The sequence below is a fragment of the Mesoplodon bidens genome, assembly GCF_964165515.1.
Source record: "Mesoplodon bidens genome assembly, chromosome: 6".
Taxonomy (NCBI): domain Eukaryota; kingdom Metazoa; phylum Chordata; class Mammalia; order Artiodactyla; family Ziphiidae; genus Mesoplodon; species Mesoplodon bidens.
Window position 1 is genome coordinate 15286533 of NC_138162.1, and position 19724 is coordinate 15306256.

The window sequence follows — 19724 nt, forward strand, 5'->3', positions numbered from 1 at the left end:
AAATAAAAAATAAAGACCCATACATTGACATTGAACACATTTTAAAAACTAACTCTAAGAATAACGAAGAATTGGATCAGGAAGAAAACTCACAATGTCCTACTGTGTCTCTACAGTGCCTAGTGATGCACAGTCATGATAGGCTCTTCAGTTTATAACCGATTATTGATTTTACCCAAATTTTGCGCTTCCTGTATTGGAAGGTCAGGGGTGAGGGAGAGGTGGGAGTCACCGGTGAGGACTAGACCCTTGCCTAACGTGACGGACCTTCTCCCCGAGCCGCAGTCCTGGACGCCTGCTGTTTGCAAACACTGACCAAGTCAGAGTCCATCTCACGGTCCTGGAAGGCCCGCTGCCCGGCAGGCACTGTTCTAGGCACAGGGACAGGGGAGCAGAACCAGCGGCTGGAGGAGCGGATGTGCTGTGGATGCGGCGCCCGCATGCGGCGGAGGGGCAGGAGTAGACAGGGTCTGGAGGCCTTCTCCTGTGCTCTTAGTGCTGTTCAAGTGTGTAACCGCGTGCACGTGCACTCCGCCCGGCTGCAGAGCCACTCTTCGGGGCAGGAGGAGAGCTGGGCTGGAGGCCGCAGGCGTGGTCGCCCCTGTAGGTGCCCAGGTGAGCCTGGCGGGAAGGCCCTCGACAGTGGCCTGGGTAACTGGAGGGCCCGGTTCCGACTTCAGAAGGCAAAGCTTCACTGGACTCTCTGGCCCACAAGACAGTCAACCCCCGCATTGCTCCTGATTCCCTGCTGGCTGGTCCAGGGGGGACTGTGCCCCAGCAAACGCTTCCGCTGTTGCTATGGTAAGAGCCACGGTCAACTAGAGGAACGGCAGCCTCTGCTGGGAAGGCCGCGGGGCGAATTGCTCGGAGCCAGGGCCTGACTCAACAGGCCTGGGCGGCATCCAAAAGGCGCTCCGCCTTCTAGGCCCCTCAGTTATTCGCCGGCTCTGGCTCTCTGGTCCGTGTGTCCTCAGTCTGCCCGGTGAGTTTTCTCTCTTCGAGAAGTGAGGCCATCAAGCTCCAAATGACGACCCAGGGGTACAAGAAACCGCGGCGACGGCCGGGTGACCACCGGGGCTCCCTCGGCTGGCCACGGACACCCTGCTTCTCAGCCCAGCGACCGCCTGCCGTCCCCTTGAGAATGAGGAGCAGCAACGAGGCAGGGGGTTGTCGCCAAGGCAGTCAGCGCTAGCTCCCCGCCATCCCTGAGGGCACGAAGCACGAGGAATTTCTTAGAGAAATTGCACACAGGCCACTCAAGAAGCCATTCTTGCAATAGCACCATCCTCGACACTCAGTCTGGCACTTGGATTTTTCTAGCCATTTCTTGACGCTACCTCACGACCCAGCTGGCTAGAATTGGTCTCCCTGCCAGCTTTGTCTAAGATGAGCAGCTGACCCAGGTGGGGACGTTTTGCCCGTGGTTTCTCTTCCTGAGCATCGTTAGCAAGATGGATTGGTAGTTTTGAATCTCGTTTATCAGTAACGATGTCATTATTCCGTACACAAAAAAGAATAAATTATTTTTTAAAAGCAAAGCCTAATAACCTTCCATTTTTGTACTGTTTCCTAAGTGCTAGATACTTCAAAAATATGATCCCTTTACCGTTAGGGTGGGTAACAGTATTACTGACATTGTGTAGATGCAGAAATTGAGGCTTAGAAGGAGGAGTTAGTGATGCAAGGCTCTGCTGCTGGACGGGGGCAGAGCTGGCACTGGGAGATCCGTGTGACTGTTTCCCAGGTCATCATTCCTGACAACGGTCAGTGCTGTGTCCTTACGGCTGGATGCAAACCTCAAAACAAGCCTACAAGTGATTGTGTTAAATAATGGAAAGGAAAGGCTAAAGACATGAAGAAACCACTTTACATACTAAACCATTCATATTTCAAGGTTATCTTTTAGAATAGCTGTTTCCCTCTTGTCCACCACCTCAATTATTCTAAGACAGTGTTTTAGAAACACACTACCGGAGGACTGGGATGATCATTCTGCATTGGAACTGATTGTGCTCTTTGCTAATTTTTTTTTCAAAAATGGGAATAATTTCATTGTTCTTGCCTAATGATGATGCATATGTACTCATCAATAATGCACGTTACAATTTATAGAGACTCTTGGTAATAAGATGTCAATTATTGAACATATGCCATGTGTCAGGCACTTACACCCATCAGGTTTAGTCCCACCACCTTCCTGGAAGGATTTACTAGCTTCAGGTTGCAGGAGCTTAGAGAAGTGACTGCCTGAGGGCACACAGCAAATAAAGGGCGCAGCCAGGATTTAACAGTGACTCTCCTAACTCCAAAGCCCATGCTTTTGAAATACACTATAGTGTTTCCACTTATTTTTAGTTCATATAATACTTAAAATGGCTTTGTGCAGTGAGAACCAAGGATAGAACGTGGGCGTCCTGGCTCCAGTCTGCTGGATTGCCCTGCTATCCCGTTGTCTGCTTGGCAACAGTCAGGCATGGTCCTTGACACAGGCAAGGAGCTCAAGAAGTGGCCACTGGCTCAGGTCAGGCTTTCTCTGCTGCCTGAGCTCTGCTGGGGGCTGACTCTGCAGGATCTGTCCCAGACAAGGGCATCTGTCTCACATCTGTCGCCCTTGATGTCCACTCCAGGTCACAGAGACACGCACTGGGCCTCTGGGCTGTAACAGCTATGACAATCTGGACTCTGTGAGTTCCGTCCTTCTGCAAAGCACGGAGAGCAAACTGCACCTTCAAGGTAGGATGTCAGTGGAAATGATGGGAACAGAGAGGGGGGAGGGGAGAGCAGCCTGGGGGAGGAGGGATGAGAGGGTATCAGGAGGCATGATGTGGAGGGAGAATGAAAACTAAGATGAAAGGCAGAGAAACCAACAAAAAATAAAAATATGCAAATTAAGACAGTTGTGATATGATGTCTTTTTAAAAATTTTAACATATATGGGACATTAAATTCATGGTTATTAATTAGTTTTCAGATATAAAGTATGGAAATGTGAGCTTTATCTGATTATTTTGATGAAAATGTCTAAACAGTGTTATTTATAGATGTTCCAGATCTAATATATATTAAAGTTTCATTTCATAGCCTCTGAATTTCCTACATTATTGTGTTTGATTCTCAATGTATTTTGGCAGATATTATTTGAATTCCAAGAACTATAGGGCATTTTATAGAATTTTTGGTTCTATGTAAACTTCTTTCTTCTTATTTGTTCATCATTAGTGGTCTTCAGTATATTCATACACCCATATGTATTTGTGTATATATGTGTGTGCTTTTAGCAGAGTTTACAAATGAGAACATTCAATGCCAGCTGGAATATAGAAAGACGGATCCTCTTAGGCATGGCTAGTGAAATTGCAACAATTCTAAGGATTAATTTGTTGAAATACATACATATTTGTATTTGTTTATTATCTATTACATGTCAGGTACATGTTATGTGCTCCATATATACTCAAGACCTTGAAGAAAATATACTCTTTAAAATAGTCATTTTATCCTGATTAATTCATCATAAAGAGGAGGGGAGATTGTAGGGGGAAAAATGATAAAACTTTAAGTATAGATAGTGCTGTTTTAAAAAGCATGATTTATAATAGCAAAGAAAAAACAATGTAAAGATCTCAATTTTCCACATGAGGAGACTAAATTAATTATGTAGCATCCATACAACATAATATTAGGCAGGTGCTAAAATGTTGTTTATAAAGAATTTTCAGGATACGTGAAAATGATTTACTATAATGTTAATTAAGAAGTGGATGGGTTCTGAGTGAATGTATGGCATGATCTTAATGTAAAAGGTTAAGGAAAAATAACATTGCAAGGAATTATGTGAGATGTTAAAAGAGGTTACTTCTGGATGATTAGGTTAGAGATGATTTATTTTAGTCTTCCAATTCCTTTTCTAACTTTTCTACAATGATCGTGTATTAACTTTATAGTCATAAAAAAAGGCATATGCTTTAACTTTGAGCAAACTAAGAATGTGACCTTTTAGAAAGGTATCTGATAAAGGTGATTCTGAATGTCAGTGGGAGGAAAGTTGGGTTGAGATTGGCAGATCGAGCTAAACAGAGCCTAATATGACTTTTATATTCTGATTTCTTGGCAACTCTTTGATTCATGCTCCTGTTATAGAAGATGGTTGGAAAGTGGTACAGAGCAAGCTTGATAGTGTCACTTGGGAGCAATGAATGAAAATCCATCAGGAAAATTCAGGCCAAGAGAGTGGTTTAGCGTTAAAACAAAAGCCAACAAAGCAAAACCTCAAATACATGAAGAATAATCCTACACCCCTTTGGTAGACAAAAGAGTAGACAGATGAGTTTGGTAATGCCTGATAAGAAATGAATAAGGAAGACAGACCTACCTTGGGTGCGCCAGGATTTTCCATATTAGCTCCTGTGATGCCTACAGTGAGCTTGTGGAGTGAGAGCAGGGTTTGAATCCAGGAAGTACGGCTCCGGTCTGTGTCTGATGACCCTGCTGTGCATGTAGGAGGTGAGTTATAATCAGAGTAAATTTAGTTGGATTAACAGGATCTCACTAGGAATTTATTAAGATCTTAGGGCCATTTGGAAGCTGATTTACAGTGAAGCTAAGGAAGCTTAAGATCCAGGGCTCCCTCACCTTCTAAGTCCCTAAATTTTCTCATTCTGCATATTCATATTCACATGTAATTTTGAATTCCTTTTCTCAGTAAGCACCTGTAGCCTAAGCCTCAGTCCTAAAACCCAGATCTGCCATTGGTTACATTATTAGCAGAGTATGTTATTCACACAAAAGAAGGAGATGACAGCTTTGTTCTGTTCTAGGTTGGTCAGAGCATTGGGTCCAAGTGTGGGCAACACATTTCAGGAGGGACATCAAGAAACTGAAGGAGAGTGTCTTATAATACATAACTGGTGAAGGTGGACTTAGAGCAAAAGGATGTGTCTGTGGGTACCTAAAGGGCTGTCTTGCAGAAAAGTTAGTCAAATTCAATAATACGGATAAAATGGGCCAAACCTGATCTACATGTGGGAAACTACAAGGATCCCAGGTTTAAACTAGATCTCAGTTTAAACTCAGTATAAAATAGATCTTCTAATGCACATTCATGTCCAAACCTGGAATGTCCCGCTGAAGCATATAGTGGCTCTCTTTTTTTTTTTTTTTTTGCCGTACGCGGGCCTCTCACTGCTGTGGCTTCTCCCGTTGCGGAGCACAGGCTCCGGATGCACAGGCTCAGCGGCCATGGCTCACGTGCCCAGCCGCTCCGCAGCATGTGGGATCTTCCCAGACCGGGGCACGAACCCGTGTCCCCTGCATCGGCAGGCGGACTCTCAACCACTGTGCCACCGGGGAAGCCCTAGTGGCTCTCTTGTTATTAGGGTTATATGTTGGTGACGTTTGGTAGGGATGTTATAGAAACTATTTAATCATCATTCCACTGTGTTGGTGATTGAATCGATACTGATGCTTAGGAAGATGCTGAATCACCAAACCTTTATCAAGACTGACTATGTGCCAAATTCAGTGCTAGATCCTGGGCCTATGAGCACAAATCAGTTCAACTCAATTCAGCAAATATTTTTCAAGAACTCATGTTGTCATTGAGCTAGGCACAGAAAACAGTGGTGAACAAGACAGACATACTTTTTGCCCCAAGGAAATATACACTCTATCAAAAAACATGGGTTTAGACAAATAATAATGTGCAATGAGTTTGGATGGAAAAAAATTGTGAGGGTTCTTTGATACCCAGTAGTATGGAGATTTCACCTACTAGAGAATCAGGGAAGCTTTCTTGATAAAAGGATGCACAGAATGAGACCTGAAGAGTGAAGAAGGGGGCAGGGACATAGCTCTGGAGCAGAGTCCTCGTGAATGGCATTCAAGGAAATTGAAAAGATCTTAAGAGATTCAAGCAGAGATGTCAGTGGTGAGAAAGGCAAAATAATATGTCATATCCTAGAAGGCCTCTGTAGCACATTAATGAGTTGAATATTAATTTGAGAGTAATGGGAACCATAAAAGGGTTTTAAAAAACAAAGTAGCAGGAAGAGATTAATGTTTTGGAAGATCACTCTGGCTACTGTGTGGTCAATTAATTAGAGAGGAGTAGTTTGGAGGTTGGTGACCGGTTAGTTAAGGGCTACTGCAGTATTGAAGATGAGATGTCGCAGACTGAAACCATGGAAGCAACACTTGGGATGGAGAGAAATAGACCAATTTTGGAGTTACTTAGGAGGTGTCACTACCAGGATTTAGTGAAAAGACCATGAAAGATTTAGGTATTTGAGTGAATGGAGAGTGGGAATAAGATAGAGCTGACAGACAGGAAAATACATATGATTCAAGGTAGTGTGTAATATAGTAGAGCTAGTAAAAGTAATGCGTACTATTACAGAGATGTGGAAAAGGAGGCAACCCCTTCTATCTGTCTAGGTAGAGGAATCATAGAAAGGAGGAAAAATATTCTCCTGGTGGAAGGTAAAACAAAAATACTTCTTAAACAGAAGAATATCTCATGAGTTTTGGGTAGGCTGATATTTATTCAGTAGCATACATAAAGCACGAAGTAAAAGAAAAAGATTGATAAATTGGACTACTTTAAAATTAAGAATTCCTGTTTATCAGAAGATGCTATTCATGGAATGAAAATGCAAGTTACAGAGTGGAAGGCAATATTGGTGATAAATGTATCTGACAAAGAACTCATGTATAAAATATATAAATAACCCCTAAAACCAATAAGAGAAAGGCAGACAATCCAGAAAGACAAGAAAATGGGTAAAAGGCATGAACAGGCGCTTTGCAAACAAGAATATCAAAATGGCTAATAAATATTTGAAACGGTGATTAACTTTACTAGTCCTCAGAAAATGTAAATTAAAACAGTGTCATAACACACTGATCAGTCTGGCTCAACTGAAAAATCTGACAGTATCAAGGAGTGACAATGTTGAACACTGGGAACTTGCATGCATTGCTCCTGGGAGAATAAATTAGTACAATCACTTTGGAAAACTCTTTTTGGCAGCTTCTACTGAAAACTCAATATGTCCTCACCTTATGACCTAACAATTACAACTCCTAGGACTATGCCCAACGAAATGTTACCTTTGTTCACCAAAAACCATGAATGTTCATAGGAGTTTTGTTCAAAATAGTCCCCCAAATGGAAATAGCCCCAAATGCCCATCAACAAAAAAATGGGTAAATAACTTGTCATACATTCACATGATGGGCTACAATACAGAAATGAGAAAGAATCAACTACACTTTCATGCAAAAATATAGAAGAATCTCATGAATGCAACATTAAATAACAGAAGCCAGACACGAAAGAGGAAATGCTGTATGATTCCATTCTTACACAGCTCAGAAACAGTAAAACAAATACATTGCTTTAGAATTCCAAAGAGCATTAACCTTTGTGGAGGAGGAATGGGGAAGTGACTGAAGAGAGATGAGAGAGGTTTCTGGAAGTCTTAGTAATGTAATTTTTTTTTTTTTGCGGTACGCGGGCCTCTCACTGTCGTGGCCTCATCCGTTGCGGAGCACAGGCTCTGGTCGCGCAGGCCCAGCGGCCATGGCTCACAGGCCCAGCCGCTCCGCGGCATGTGGGATCTTCCCGGACCAGGGCACGAACCCGTGTCCCCTGCATTGGCAGGCAGACTCTCAACCACTGCACCACCAGGGAAGCCTGAAGATAATGATTTTTAAAATCATCTTGCAACAAGTAATAGAGGGGAACAGAGTATTTGAACTGTTTAAAATTAACGTTATTTTGAGCTGTTTTTCCTTCTTAGGCATATTGTGCTTATATCCATGAGCCAGTTTATCCCTCCCACCAACTAAGAGATAGGGATCATGCTCCCCATTACATAGATGAAGAAACTGAGGCCCCAAGAGGTGAAGTCACTTTCCCAAGATCCCCTGGTTTTTGGTTCCTAGCCGCCTGGGATCCATGATTACTTTTCTCAGGGAGCCTTGAGTCAGCACAGCACATTCTGGATGTGGGTAGAATGGGAATAAGTCCCTGCCCAGCTGCAGTAGTCGAGGAAGAGGGGAAGGAACGTCATCAGGCCTTCTTTTCATGAAGCCCCATCACCCCTCATGGCCTTGTGACCCCAGTGGAAGGCGGAGTGATTGTTGCCAGAGCCTGCTCTAGTCAGCAGTTCGGGCTGAATCCTCATTAAGAATTAGCCCGGGGTCACCGGCAACGGCTTGCGACTAAAGGGCCTTCTTGTCGATTAGCAGGGGCCTAGGAGGCACTGATGGGAATCCGTGTTTCCGTCTTCCTGTGGCTCTGTCTGTAAAGCCTGTTGAATAAAAGAGCAGCACCTTCGTGACAAATGGGATTGCTGACTTCCACCCAACTGCTTGACTCCAAATATTGGTTTTCCTTTATGAGCCAAGGAGCACCATGTTCTCTGCCTTGTGAGAAGTGAAGTTCCTCTTAAGAAGTGGATTGAAGATATCAATTAAAACTCAATCAGAGGACAAATAGGGAGTGTCTGAGAGCACATGTGATAGTGATAAGTCCTTGGACTAGCTAATTAAGTTTCTGAGCTTCTTTAAGTCTTCTAATAAATGGGAATAAAAACACCACTGCCTCGGAGTCATGGTTCTGCATTTATTTGAAAAATATGTTGAAAGCACCTGACCTAAAACCCAAGAGGGCTGATACAAAATAATAGCTATGATTTCCTGGATAGTTCTCATGTGCCAGGTATAGAGCTTATTCCTTTATATTAATCTGTCAGAAACCTCAACACAGACCCATTTTCCAGATTTGCAGATTGAGGCTCACAAAAGTTAAGTAACGCTCTTGTAGCCAGCAGAGCAAGAATTTGAACACAGGTCCACTCAATGCCAGTGCTCTTAAAAGTGTGTAGCATATTGTGTCTCAACCTGGAACATATAATCATGGTTTTTATTGGAGCAAGTAGTTGTATAGTGCTTTCTATGTGCTGATAGGTTCTGCTATTTACTTTAGAAAGTCTGTGATTTTCCTAAAATTACTTGCCAACTTGTGGATGTGCGTAGGTGTGCCATTTCCATAGCTATTCTCATACTCTCAAAAGAATCCAGAACCAGAAAAGATCAAATACCTTTATAACAGACGATTATGAAAGCCTCGCAACATTCCAGGTATAGATGACTATAAAAAGGGCTGCCTCTGACCAGGGGAAATCTGGAATAATTTGGTGACTCAAGACTCAGACTTGGGGCTTCCCTGGTGGCACAGTGGTTGAGAGTCCGCCTGCCGATGCAGGGGACATGGGTTCGTGCCCCGGTCAGGGAAGATCCCACATGCCACGAAGCGGCTGGGCCCGTGAGCTATGGCCGCTGAGCCTGCGCGTCTGGAGCCTGTGCTCCGCAACGGGAGAGGCCACAACAGTGAGAGGCCCGCGTACAGCAAAAAAAAAAAAGACTCAGACTTGTACAGAAAGAGGTGGAAATGCTAATGGAGCATAAGCTGGTGTTGAGGGGAGGGAATATCAGAAGATTTATCATTTGGTATGTTGTCACGTGGGGCTATACCTTTCAATAAACTTGTGTCCGAGTGTGCATCATGGAACTCCTGACTGATCAGTGATCAATGTGACAGTTTGACCTACTTTAACCACCACATCCCACTTGATTCCTTGTTGGTCTCTGATTGTACACAAATCAGGCGTCAGGATGGCCAAAACCTAAATAAATCACCCATGGAAATTTATACATTGACTCTCTTCAAACACGGTACCTGTTTATTTTTTAAGATTATTAAGTCAATCTTTATTTTTTTCCCTCACAATACATCTTAGGCAGAATTAAGCTCTTCTTTGGCACTGCAAATGTAGCACTTTCAATGCACTTCTACTGTGTTCTAGATACATTCTACCTTGTTTCATGTGCACAATTGTTCATATTTCTACTAAATTGCAATTAAATTCCCCGAAATTAGAATCATATCCTTTTTAATGTGTTCATTATTCACTTCTTATTTCAGTGTTTAGATTGTAGTATACGCTCAATAAATATTTACTGATTTAAATTTATTTGAACTGTCAAATGAGTTTGCTTTGAATCTTAATTTTTTACTGTGATAAAATATATATCACACAAAGTTTAATGTTTTAAACATTTTAAAATCCACAATTCAGGAGCATTGAGTATATTCACAGAGTTGTGCAAGTGTCATGTCATCACTATCTACTTCCAGAACTTTCTCACCATCCCAAATGGAAATTCCATATTCATTAAGCAGTAATTTCCCATTCCCCACTCCCTCCAGCCCCAGACAACTACTAATCTGCTTTCTGTCTCTATGGACTTGCCTATTCTGGACATTTCATATAATTGGAATCATACAATATGTTTTTTTGTGTGTGTTTCTGGCATTTTTTTTTTTTTTTTTTTTTTGCGGTACGTGGGCCTCTCACTGTTGTGGCCTCTCCCGTTGGGGAGCACAGGCTCCAGACGCTCAGGCTCAGCGGCCATGGCTCAGGGGCCCAGCCGCTCTGCAGCATGTGGGCTCTTCCTGGACTGGGGCACGAACCCGTGTCCCCTGCATCGGCAGGCGGACTCTCAACCACTGCGCCACCAGGGAAGCCCTCTGGCATCTTTGATGTAACAGAATGTTTTCAGGGTTCATCTATGTTGTAGCATGTAACAGTACTTCATTCTTTTATGTCTGAGTTAAGATTCCATTGTGTGGATAGACCACATTTTGTTTACCCATTCATAAGTTGATGGACATTTAGGTTGTCTTCACCTTTTTGTTAATATTGCTTCTATGAACAGTGTGTTCAAGTTTTTATTTGAATACTTCTGTGCAATTCTTTTGAGTATATACCTTAAGAGTGGAGTTGCTCAATCATATGGCAATTAAATTTAAAAAAATAAGCTTTGGTGGAAAAATAAGTTTATTTTGTGGTAGATTGCATGATTGCATCTCTCTCTTCCCTGAGAGAATTATACATACCAGTGCATTGCATGTGACAGGCAATGCTGTCCTGTGGGAGATGTATACACCCCACTTAGTTGACATTGCACTGGGACATATGATTTGCTTTGGCCAATGGAATGTAAGAGAATATAATGCATGCCTCATTTTAGCAGGCCCTTGAGGAGACATTGCCTGGCTTGGCTTTTGTTTCCCTCTGTTATGAGAATGCCATATACCTGAGAGAGGCCACTCCTTCAGTATAGATCCAAAAGAAGAAGACATCTGATGCAGAGCCAGAGCCCAGCCAGCATGAAACATGAGCAGGAATAAACCTTTGTGGTTGTAGACCACTGGGATTCGGAGGCTGTTTGTTAGGAAACAGAAATGCAGCAAAAGCTCAATAATACTGAAACACTGGATTAAATAACATAAACCACACTTATTTACTGCAGGACTTCTCAGCGCCTTAACTGGGCTAATGTGTATTAGGAGTCTCACGAGCTGGATTAAATGTACAGAGTTTCCTGAATGTACTTGATCTTGGTTACATCTGCAGGTCTATGATTCTGTGTTACACAACTTGGCAAATGCTGGACTATAATTTCACTTGGGTTCAATCCTGTCCACAGTAACTGTTCCAAACTCCTCTACTCTTACAAAAGTAGAGGTCTTTTCTTTATTCCTTTTTTGCTGAAATGTGTGCATATTTTATTTTAATTGTACATTTATGAATTTTGTTCTCCTACCCAACTGGAGCCCCCTGAGGTCAGAAACCGTCTTATTCATTTCTGTATCTCTAGCATCTAGTACAGTGCCTGCCTCAATAACATGGTGAGTGAAAGGACTTTCCTAAGAGTGGCTGAATTGAACAGTTTTATTTTTACACACCTACTGTGATCTAGTGTTGTGCTTGATGCATGGAAAGAATGAAAAGGCAGTTATAGTTCTCAAGAATCATAATTTGTAGCAATGGATCCCAAACAAAACATGTGCTGAAATTAGTGGTCAAGGCCTTTAGCATCCTTGTTCTCCTAGGATGTTTTTTCAATTTGTGCATTTTTTCACTCAGATGTTTCTGAGCACCTGTCCCCTTCACTATTGAGCTGAAGTTAAAGTGGCTTCAGGTTTCAAGCTATGATGTTGGGAAAGATGATACAGGTCCTGCTCATGAGGGATGGCTCTAGAGAGGTGGGCTGTGCTAAGCCCAGAACAGAGAAACACAGTCCTCTTTGAAACACATCCTCTCTAAATTCACCTTCATTCAAACTCATTTACTGGGTACCCACTAATGTGCCAGATAACAAGGAAGTGGGAGGTGAATGAGGTACTGCCTCTTGCGTTCAAGGAGCTCACAGAACAGGAGGAACATGAATATAGACACACATAGTATGATGCAATACGTGTTCTCTTAGAATTTGAGTTATGTGCAAGGTGCTTGGGTTGCCCACAGAGAGAATGCCTCAGATTGTCAAAAGCTTCCAGAGAAAGCAATAGAAAACAGGGTGAGGACAGGAAATGACATTAGTTGGATAACTATCATGTACTAAGAGCTTCACATGGGTTACATAATTGATTTTGTTTTCCCATTCATGGAGATGTAAGTTACATCCAGAAAAATTCACCCTTTTGAGGTGAACAGTTCTATGAATATGTCAAACATATCCAATCATGTAATCAAGATACCACCACAATCAAGGTATAAAATTGTTCATTTAACTTTTACAAAAACCCTACACAGGAAGCTTTAATGAGGAAACTGAAAATCAGAGAAGTTAAGCCTCTTAGTTTTAACTTCCCAAGGTCATGCCGTTAATAAGAGCTGGAGCCAAAATTTGAACAAAGAGAATTTGGAGCATTTGGGGGACAGCGGTGGTCGTGGTACAGGATGTAGCAAAAAAAGGGAGTTAGGTGAGAAAAGAATCTGCTGACATCAGCTGATCTAGGGATCAGGTGACAGAGAGTCTTAGAGGTGTCATTTGGTTTTTATCATGAATTCTATGAAGAAGCTTAGGCTTAAATTGACTCAACCTCTTCTTAAAGCTTCAAGGGCATCTTCATGTTGCAATTTTATGAAATTGAATTTTAAAATTATGTTGGAGAAAAAAAGTATTTTGGCCTCCTTATCGTTAGCGATTTCATAGTTTAGACCATATTCTCTTTTTCAAAGTTAAAATTGTCATTTAGGGGCCTCCCTGGTGGCGCAGTGGTTGAGAGTCCGCCTGCCGATGCAGGGGATACGGGTTCGTGCCCCGGTCCGGGAGGATCGCATATGCCGCGGAGCGGCTGGGCCCGTGAGCCATGGCCGCTGAGCCTGCGCATCCGGAGCCTGTGCTCCGCAAGGGGAGAGGCCACAACAGTGAGAGGCCCGCGTACCGCAAAATAAAAAAAATAAAAAAAAATAAAAAAAAAAAAAAAAAATTGTCATTTAGAAGTCTCCCTGCCCCCAATCCCTTTTGCCAGTTTAAATCCTCCTCTGATTGTCTGCCTCACTTAAGTTCCATGAGAGCAAGGATTTTGTTTCTAGTTCCTTGCCTTTTCGCCAGTGCTTGAAAGAATACCTGGCACCTAATAGATGCCTATTTGCTTAATAATTGAAATAAGACCAGCACAGAATAGACTCAGAAAATCAAGGTTGAAAGAATCTTCATGATCAACTAGTACACTGGCTGGCCAACTTTTTCTGTAAAGAGCCAGATGGTAAATATTTTAGGCTTTGTGGGTCACACACAGTCTCTGTTGCAACTATCCAGCTCTTCCATTGTAATGTGAAAGCAGCTGTAAACAATACTTCAATCTGTGTGGTTGCATTCCAATAGAATTAATTTGTGAAAATAGGCCCACGGGCCCCAGTTTGCCACTTCCTGTATCCATCAGTATAGGCTAGGTTATGTTGTGCTAACAAACAATCCCTGAATCTCAGTGGTTGGCAAATGTAAATACTCATTTCTTACTGATGCTACATCATGGTCACAAGTCATTTGTGATTCTGCTTCACAGAATGAAGAAGGCACTTATCTGGAGAACAGCCATGGCCTCTAGATGGAACATTGTTGTTCTTGTGGTGATGGGAAAAGAGAATCTGACGGATCCATATGTTGGTTCTCATAGCTTCGTTTTGGAAGTTGCAAACATCACTTGCACATTTCATTAACCAAAACATGTCATGGGAACCTATCTGAGTTCAGAGGGTGGGAGTGTGTAATTTTTTCAAAGGCAGGACACTGCAGGGAGGGGCACTGAATATGCATTAATAGGTTCTTTGGAGCATCCCTACAGGGTCACCTTTCTATACTGCCAGTGATGAGGAGCCCTCTACCTACTAAGGCAACCTGTTTCACCCCTCAAAACTTCTGCTCGTTAAAAAGGTTTTCATTTTATTGTGCAGAATATCGTTTACCTGTATTTTTCCTCCAAGAGTTCCATGTCTACTCCTCAAGATCCCGCAGGATAGATGATGATACCTGGGAAAACAAAAGGTTATTATATCCAGAAGGGGGAGCCAGAACCCACCCACTTTTCCCCCCAGGTAGCTGCCTTTCTTCATTTCCTGGAGTGCAAATGACCCGTCATGGAGACAGGGCTGAGCTTCTGAATGAGATCATAGCCTTTTTGCCCTTTCTGCACAGTTTCACCCTGTGAATTATCATCTTATTTCCATTCCACTCCAGTGAGCTGTCAGCGATAGATACTGTAATTCACGGCAATAGAAACACAAACAGATGGGTAATTGACCTGCATGCCTTCATTACACTGAGGTTCAGAGTGACTGCTGGAACCATCAAGTCCTTTATCTGCCAGAGTCTGAAATCCCTAGGCTTTCACAGGAAGGGGGTCAGGCTGACTTTTTGCAAAAGGTACAGTCCTTGTTGTGGTTCTCCTCACCTCGTGCTCTTCAGAAATGGACAGAATTTGACAAGCAGAACTTAGCAGGTACAAGACAACAGGTGGAGGACTCCTATAGGGCTCCGAGAGATCTACAGGGGGCCACATTCTGATGCAAGAACAGGATAGAAAAATATTTATACTCAACCAAAACAGAACCTGTATTTTTCCCTCTTCCTCTTAGCACTGTAAGAGATTGTACATTTAATGTTTAATGAAATAGGTCAGAAAAGAGCAAATCCATCAAAAATATTACTATATTAGGTAATTAGGATATAGAATAAAATAAAACAAAGCTGAGGGAAACAAAAGGAAGATATAGAGCTCTTGCCTTGAACAAGACTTAGATTGATACAAGGTATGCACACACTGACCCAACTCTGTGCAGCGTATGCCTTCTCCATGGGACGCTGGGGATGCCCTTCTTTATCCACTGAGACCAGGCTCGTGTCTCAAGACTCTACCCACATCCTAGCACATCACAAAGTCTTCCATAATTATCACGCCCAGGCTTATTTTCTTTCGTCTTCATAATAGATCACTGGCTTATTCAATATTTGAAATATATCTATTGAACACTTACTATTAACCAGACATGATGCAACTTTATGTTTTAATCATCAGTTAAGGCTTTTGTCTCTTGGATTCTGAACTTGAGTTTTGAATCTCCAGGTAGCACTTCTGTGTTCTTAGAAGGAAGGAAACATCTCGTCCAGCAGTTCCTCAGGTACTGCTTGTTGAAGGAAGGAGAAAGTGGCTAAGAGGTCCTATCAGCAGAGGAGCAGGAGCAGGGTCAGGGATGAAGGTTGGATTATAATCTCCAGATCTCAGGAGTACCTTGGCTTTTGTTGATAGTGTCCTCTTTTCCAGACATTTAAGTGTACCTTAGCTCACTGAGCACAGTCACCTGAACCAGGTGCCTGCTTTACACAGCAATATTGACAATGTCCTCAAAGGTCTCCAGGGATCCAATGTAAGGTCACCCTGAAAGTTATGTTACTTTAGCGCCCCCCAATGGTTGAAACTCAGCAGCACAGTGAGCCGCCTTTTCTTTTTCTGAACCTCAGGTTCACTCCCTGCCTGTAAGAGACCAGGATCCTTGACCTTTGTTATTGTAAGAAGTGCTGTTCCTCTAATGAGCCGGCAGATCTCTGCTCTGTGTCATTCTTCCCTTCAGAGCTGTGATCTTCTTTGAGGTGCCGGAAGTTGTTCTTCTCTAGGGAACTTGGAAGTAAATGAACAAACAAAAAAAGATGAACCTTAAATCAGAAAGAAAGGTGATGGCTAAGTTGGTTCTTAGTTGGAAAGAGTAGTATTTCCTGAGGCCTTTACACATGCCGTTTCCACTTTCTAGAACACTCTTCCTGTGGATCTCCCATCCCCTAACTCCCCTAACTCCTGTTAATCCGTTGGGTCTCAGCCTAAAAATGCTGCTTCCTCTAGAAGAGAGTCTTTGACCACCCCTACTCCATGCTGGGCTAGGTATTCTTCCCGTGTGTTCCCCGAGCAATCTTGTGCTTCTGCTAAAGCACTGGTCTCACTGCATCCAAGCAGCTTGTTTATTTACAGATCTGTCTCCTTCCTTAACTGTGAGGTCAGCGAGGGCAGGGAGTTGCCTGCTTTATTCACCCTGGTATCCATGGCACAGTGCCTGCCACCCAGTAGCGCTTAAGCAATATGTGTGGAAAGAAGGGAAGAGAGATGGAGAGAAGAAGAAGATAGATGGAAGGGAGAAGGCAAGGAAGGAAAGGAGGGAGGGAGGGAGGGAAGGAAGGAAGGAGGGAAGGAAGGAAAATTCATTGAAGTACAAACAATGGAACAATAATAATGAGCACCTACAATAATTACTATAATGCTATTAAGACAAAATGCACTCTTGGCATGTTTCCTACTAGCCCAAATGGGGCTACTCAAGAAGGCTTTTTCTAAGAAGGGCTCAAGTTAGGTCCAGGTAATGGATTATGTTCTAATAGGGTGTAAATGGAGGAACCTAACATTTATTGAACACTTAATTATAACAAAATACCATAGATTGGGTTGTTTGAACAAGAGACATTATTTCTTACCATTCTGGAGGCTGGGAAGTCTAAGGTCAAGGTGCCAACAGATTTGGTGTCCAATTAAGGCACATTCCTGGCTTGTAGACAGCTGCTTTCTCACTGTGTGCTCACATGGCCTTTTCTTAGTGTGTGCTCAGGGAGGGAAGGAGAGAAGGAGGGGGAGAGGGAGAGAGAGAGGGAGAGATGGAGAGGGAGAGGGAGAGAGGGAGGAAGAGAGCGCGCAAGCGTGCATGCCTTCCCGTCTCTTCCTCTTCCTGTAAGGGCACTAATCCCATCATGGAGACCCAACTTTCATGACCTCATCTAAATGTAATCATCTTTCAAAGGCCCCACCTCTTAATGCCATCACAAGGGGGGCAGGGTTAAGGTTTCAGTATATGAAATTGGGGTGGGAGGGGCACAAACATTCAGCCCGTAAGAGTCAGGTGTTTGCTAAAGTGCTGTTTATGCCTTTTCTCCCCTTGTTTACCCTTTTCAATGGCCCTGGAAGGTGGTTATTGGGATTTTTTAACTTCACAGGCAAGAAAACTGAGTTTCAGAGGGGCTAAGACATTCCCAGAGGCCACTCTGTGCCATAGGTACCACAGAGGCCCCAAGCCAGGCATTCGTCTCAGTTTCCGCACTTACCCACTGGAGACGCGGAAGGAACTGTGAGTGTTTCAGAATTCAGTCCTAATTCCCAGATTCAAGTCCTGAGTCTTTTACTATAGTTGTGGAGCTATGGACATGTCCTCAATTCTAACGGCCTCAAAGGTTTTAGGGACAACTTTCTCTTCAGTTGGGACGAGAAAGGGGATGCTTCTTTCATTCAACAAATGAGAGTCTGAAACCTCCACTGGGCTTGGCCTTAAGTTACACTCTGGGGGCTTGTCGACAGATAAGCCTCTGCCCCCCTAAAGCCCATCTCCCCCATTAGACAGTGGGCTGTCCCCCTTAAGCCCACTGTCTAATGGGGGAGATGGAACAAAAATAAAGACAAATGAATAAGGTAATTTCATTCAGAAACTAATTCTGTGAAGCAAATAGAAGAGACATTTTAACTCGGGTGGTCTGGGCAAGTCTGGATGGCAGGACAAGGGGGCCAGGCAGAGATCTGGGAAAGGAATATTCTAGGCACAGGGGAGGACAAGTGCAGAGACTGTAGAAAGAATAAGACTGGCACAAAAGAGGGACTGAAAAAGGGCAGGATGCCCGTGTGTCCTGAAAAAAAAGAAGAGAGGATCAGGAGAGAAGAGGAAGGAGGCGGTCAATGAAATAGAGGCACCCTCTCGTGTGATAGCACACAGAGACTGTACGTAAAATACAAAAGATATCGTGCGACAGGCGTGTTGAAGGTGAGGCAGGAGGGGGGACTGAGGAAGATGGGGCAGAAATCAGGAGAAGAGAAGGCAGAGGACATGGGGGTTCCCACATCGACATTCCATTTTAAAGTCCAACAAGATTTTTTTTTTTAAGTATAACAAGACTTGGGTGGGGGGAGAAGATTCCATATGTTTAGCACGGGTGAGTCGCTGTGCAAATAGAACTTTCAACTCTTGCCTTCCTGGGTTTTGTGAGGCCAAATTTATATGCTTGGCACCAAGGGTGGCCTTTTTCTCTCTCTCATTTTCTCAGTTTTCCTTTGTGTGTGTGTGTGTGTGTGTGTGTGTGTGTATCTTTGGGAACTCTGGGGACAGAAGATTCCACCCCAGCCGGCAGCTGTATATCTTTCAAACTGTGGTTCCCCAGGCCAAATCCCCCTCCAAATTATTTATGGCTCCTATTGAAGCCAGCAGGACTCAGGCGCCCATGTAGGAGGTGCTCAGCAATGGGCCTCTTTGTTGGACACAGGTCATTGGGAGACGACACTGCCGGTGACTGCTATGTGAACCTCCGCTGCTGGAGAAATGGTTATGTAACTTTAAATAGTAATGACATTTTGCAGAAAAGTGCTTTTTAATTGCTATGTCTTCATTATTCTCTTTCAAATTTGCCCAGGAGATTCCGCCTCAGAGACAGCTTGGCAGGTTCTGGGTTTCCATTTTTAAAGAGCAACCAGTTTTGTGTTTCAGCTGCTCCCAGAAACCCCCCGATCCCAAACTTCATCTGTTTTCAGTTGCATTAAATGGGATAGGTAATACTGCCTTTTGTATCCTTGCCAGACAGAGAAATGATTTAATGCAATTTTTGAAAAATGCTCTCCCCAAATTCCTTTTGGGCTGGGACTAAGAATAGAATATTTTATCCCCTACAAAGGGGGAGAAAGAAAATGATGAGCAAGCTAGAAAAGTAGGACTGAGAGTATAGTCTGTAGAATTTCTTTAAGCAACAGAAACTTAACCCCAATCCATAGACTTAGATGCCTATAGGGGATTGGGATCAGCTAAAAATAAATTTTGCTTTGGAAGTGAAAATGGTGATACAGATAAAGTGACTCAATAATGCATACTCTGAAGAATTAGAGACTTGGTTTAGAAGGACTTTACTGCTTGATTTGGTTTGCTCTACCTTTTGGTATTTGCATCATACCCCTCCGTACAGGAGCCCTTCTGAGCAGTGACTCACTCATTTGGACCCTCTGCTCATTGGGGTGGCACTCACCCACCCAGCCTTGTGGTGGATCATCGCCCCGGGGCTGTTCAGCTCTGTCTGTTAGAACGTCTTCCGTGCATGTTGACAAAGGATCCACCTTTCCGGATAGCCCTCCCACCAATGCTGGTTCAACAAACACATAATTCTAAACCCCACTTTTTTGTGGAAGCTCTCCAAATACTCAAACACTGCCTTCTGGATATTTTCTTCTTCTGATTAGATACTCACAGCTATTGTTCCTTTGTTTATCCTGAAGTTTCTGTTGAAACTTTTAAAAAAACTTT

General features: G+C 43.1%; 1 protein-coding gene across 1 annotated transcript in view; it reads left to right on the top strand.

The window, feature by feature from the left end:
• Positions 1–19724, top strand: part of BRINP1 (BMP/retinoic acid inducible neural specific 1) — a gene marked incomplete at both ends in the record, with an annotated part of 136986 nt that overhangs the window by 76893 nt on the left and 40369 nt on the right. The window contains one exon of the mRNA XM_081237717.1: positions 2628–2733. Coding sequence (XP_081093843.1) covers positions 2628–2733 — 106 coding nt within the window. The remainder of the gene's footprint in view (positions 1–2627; positions 2734–19724) is intronic.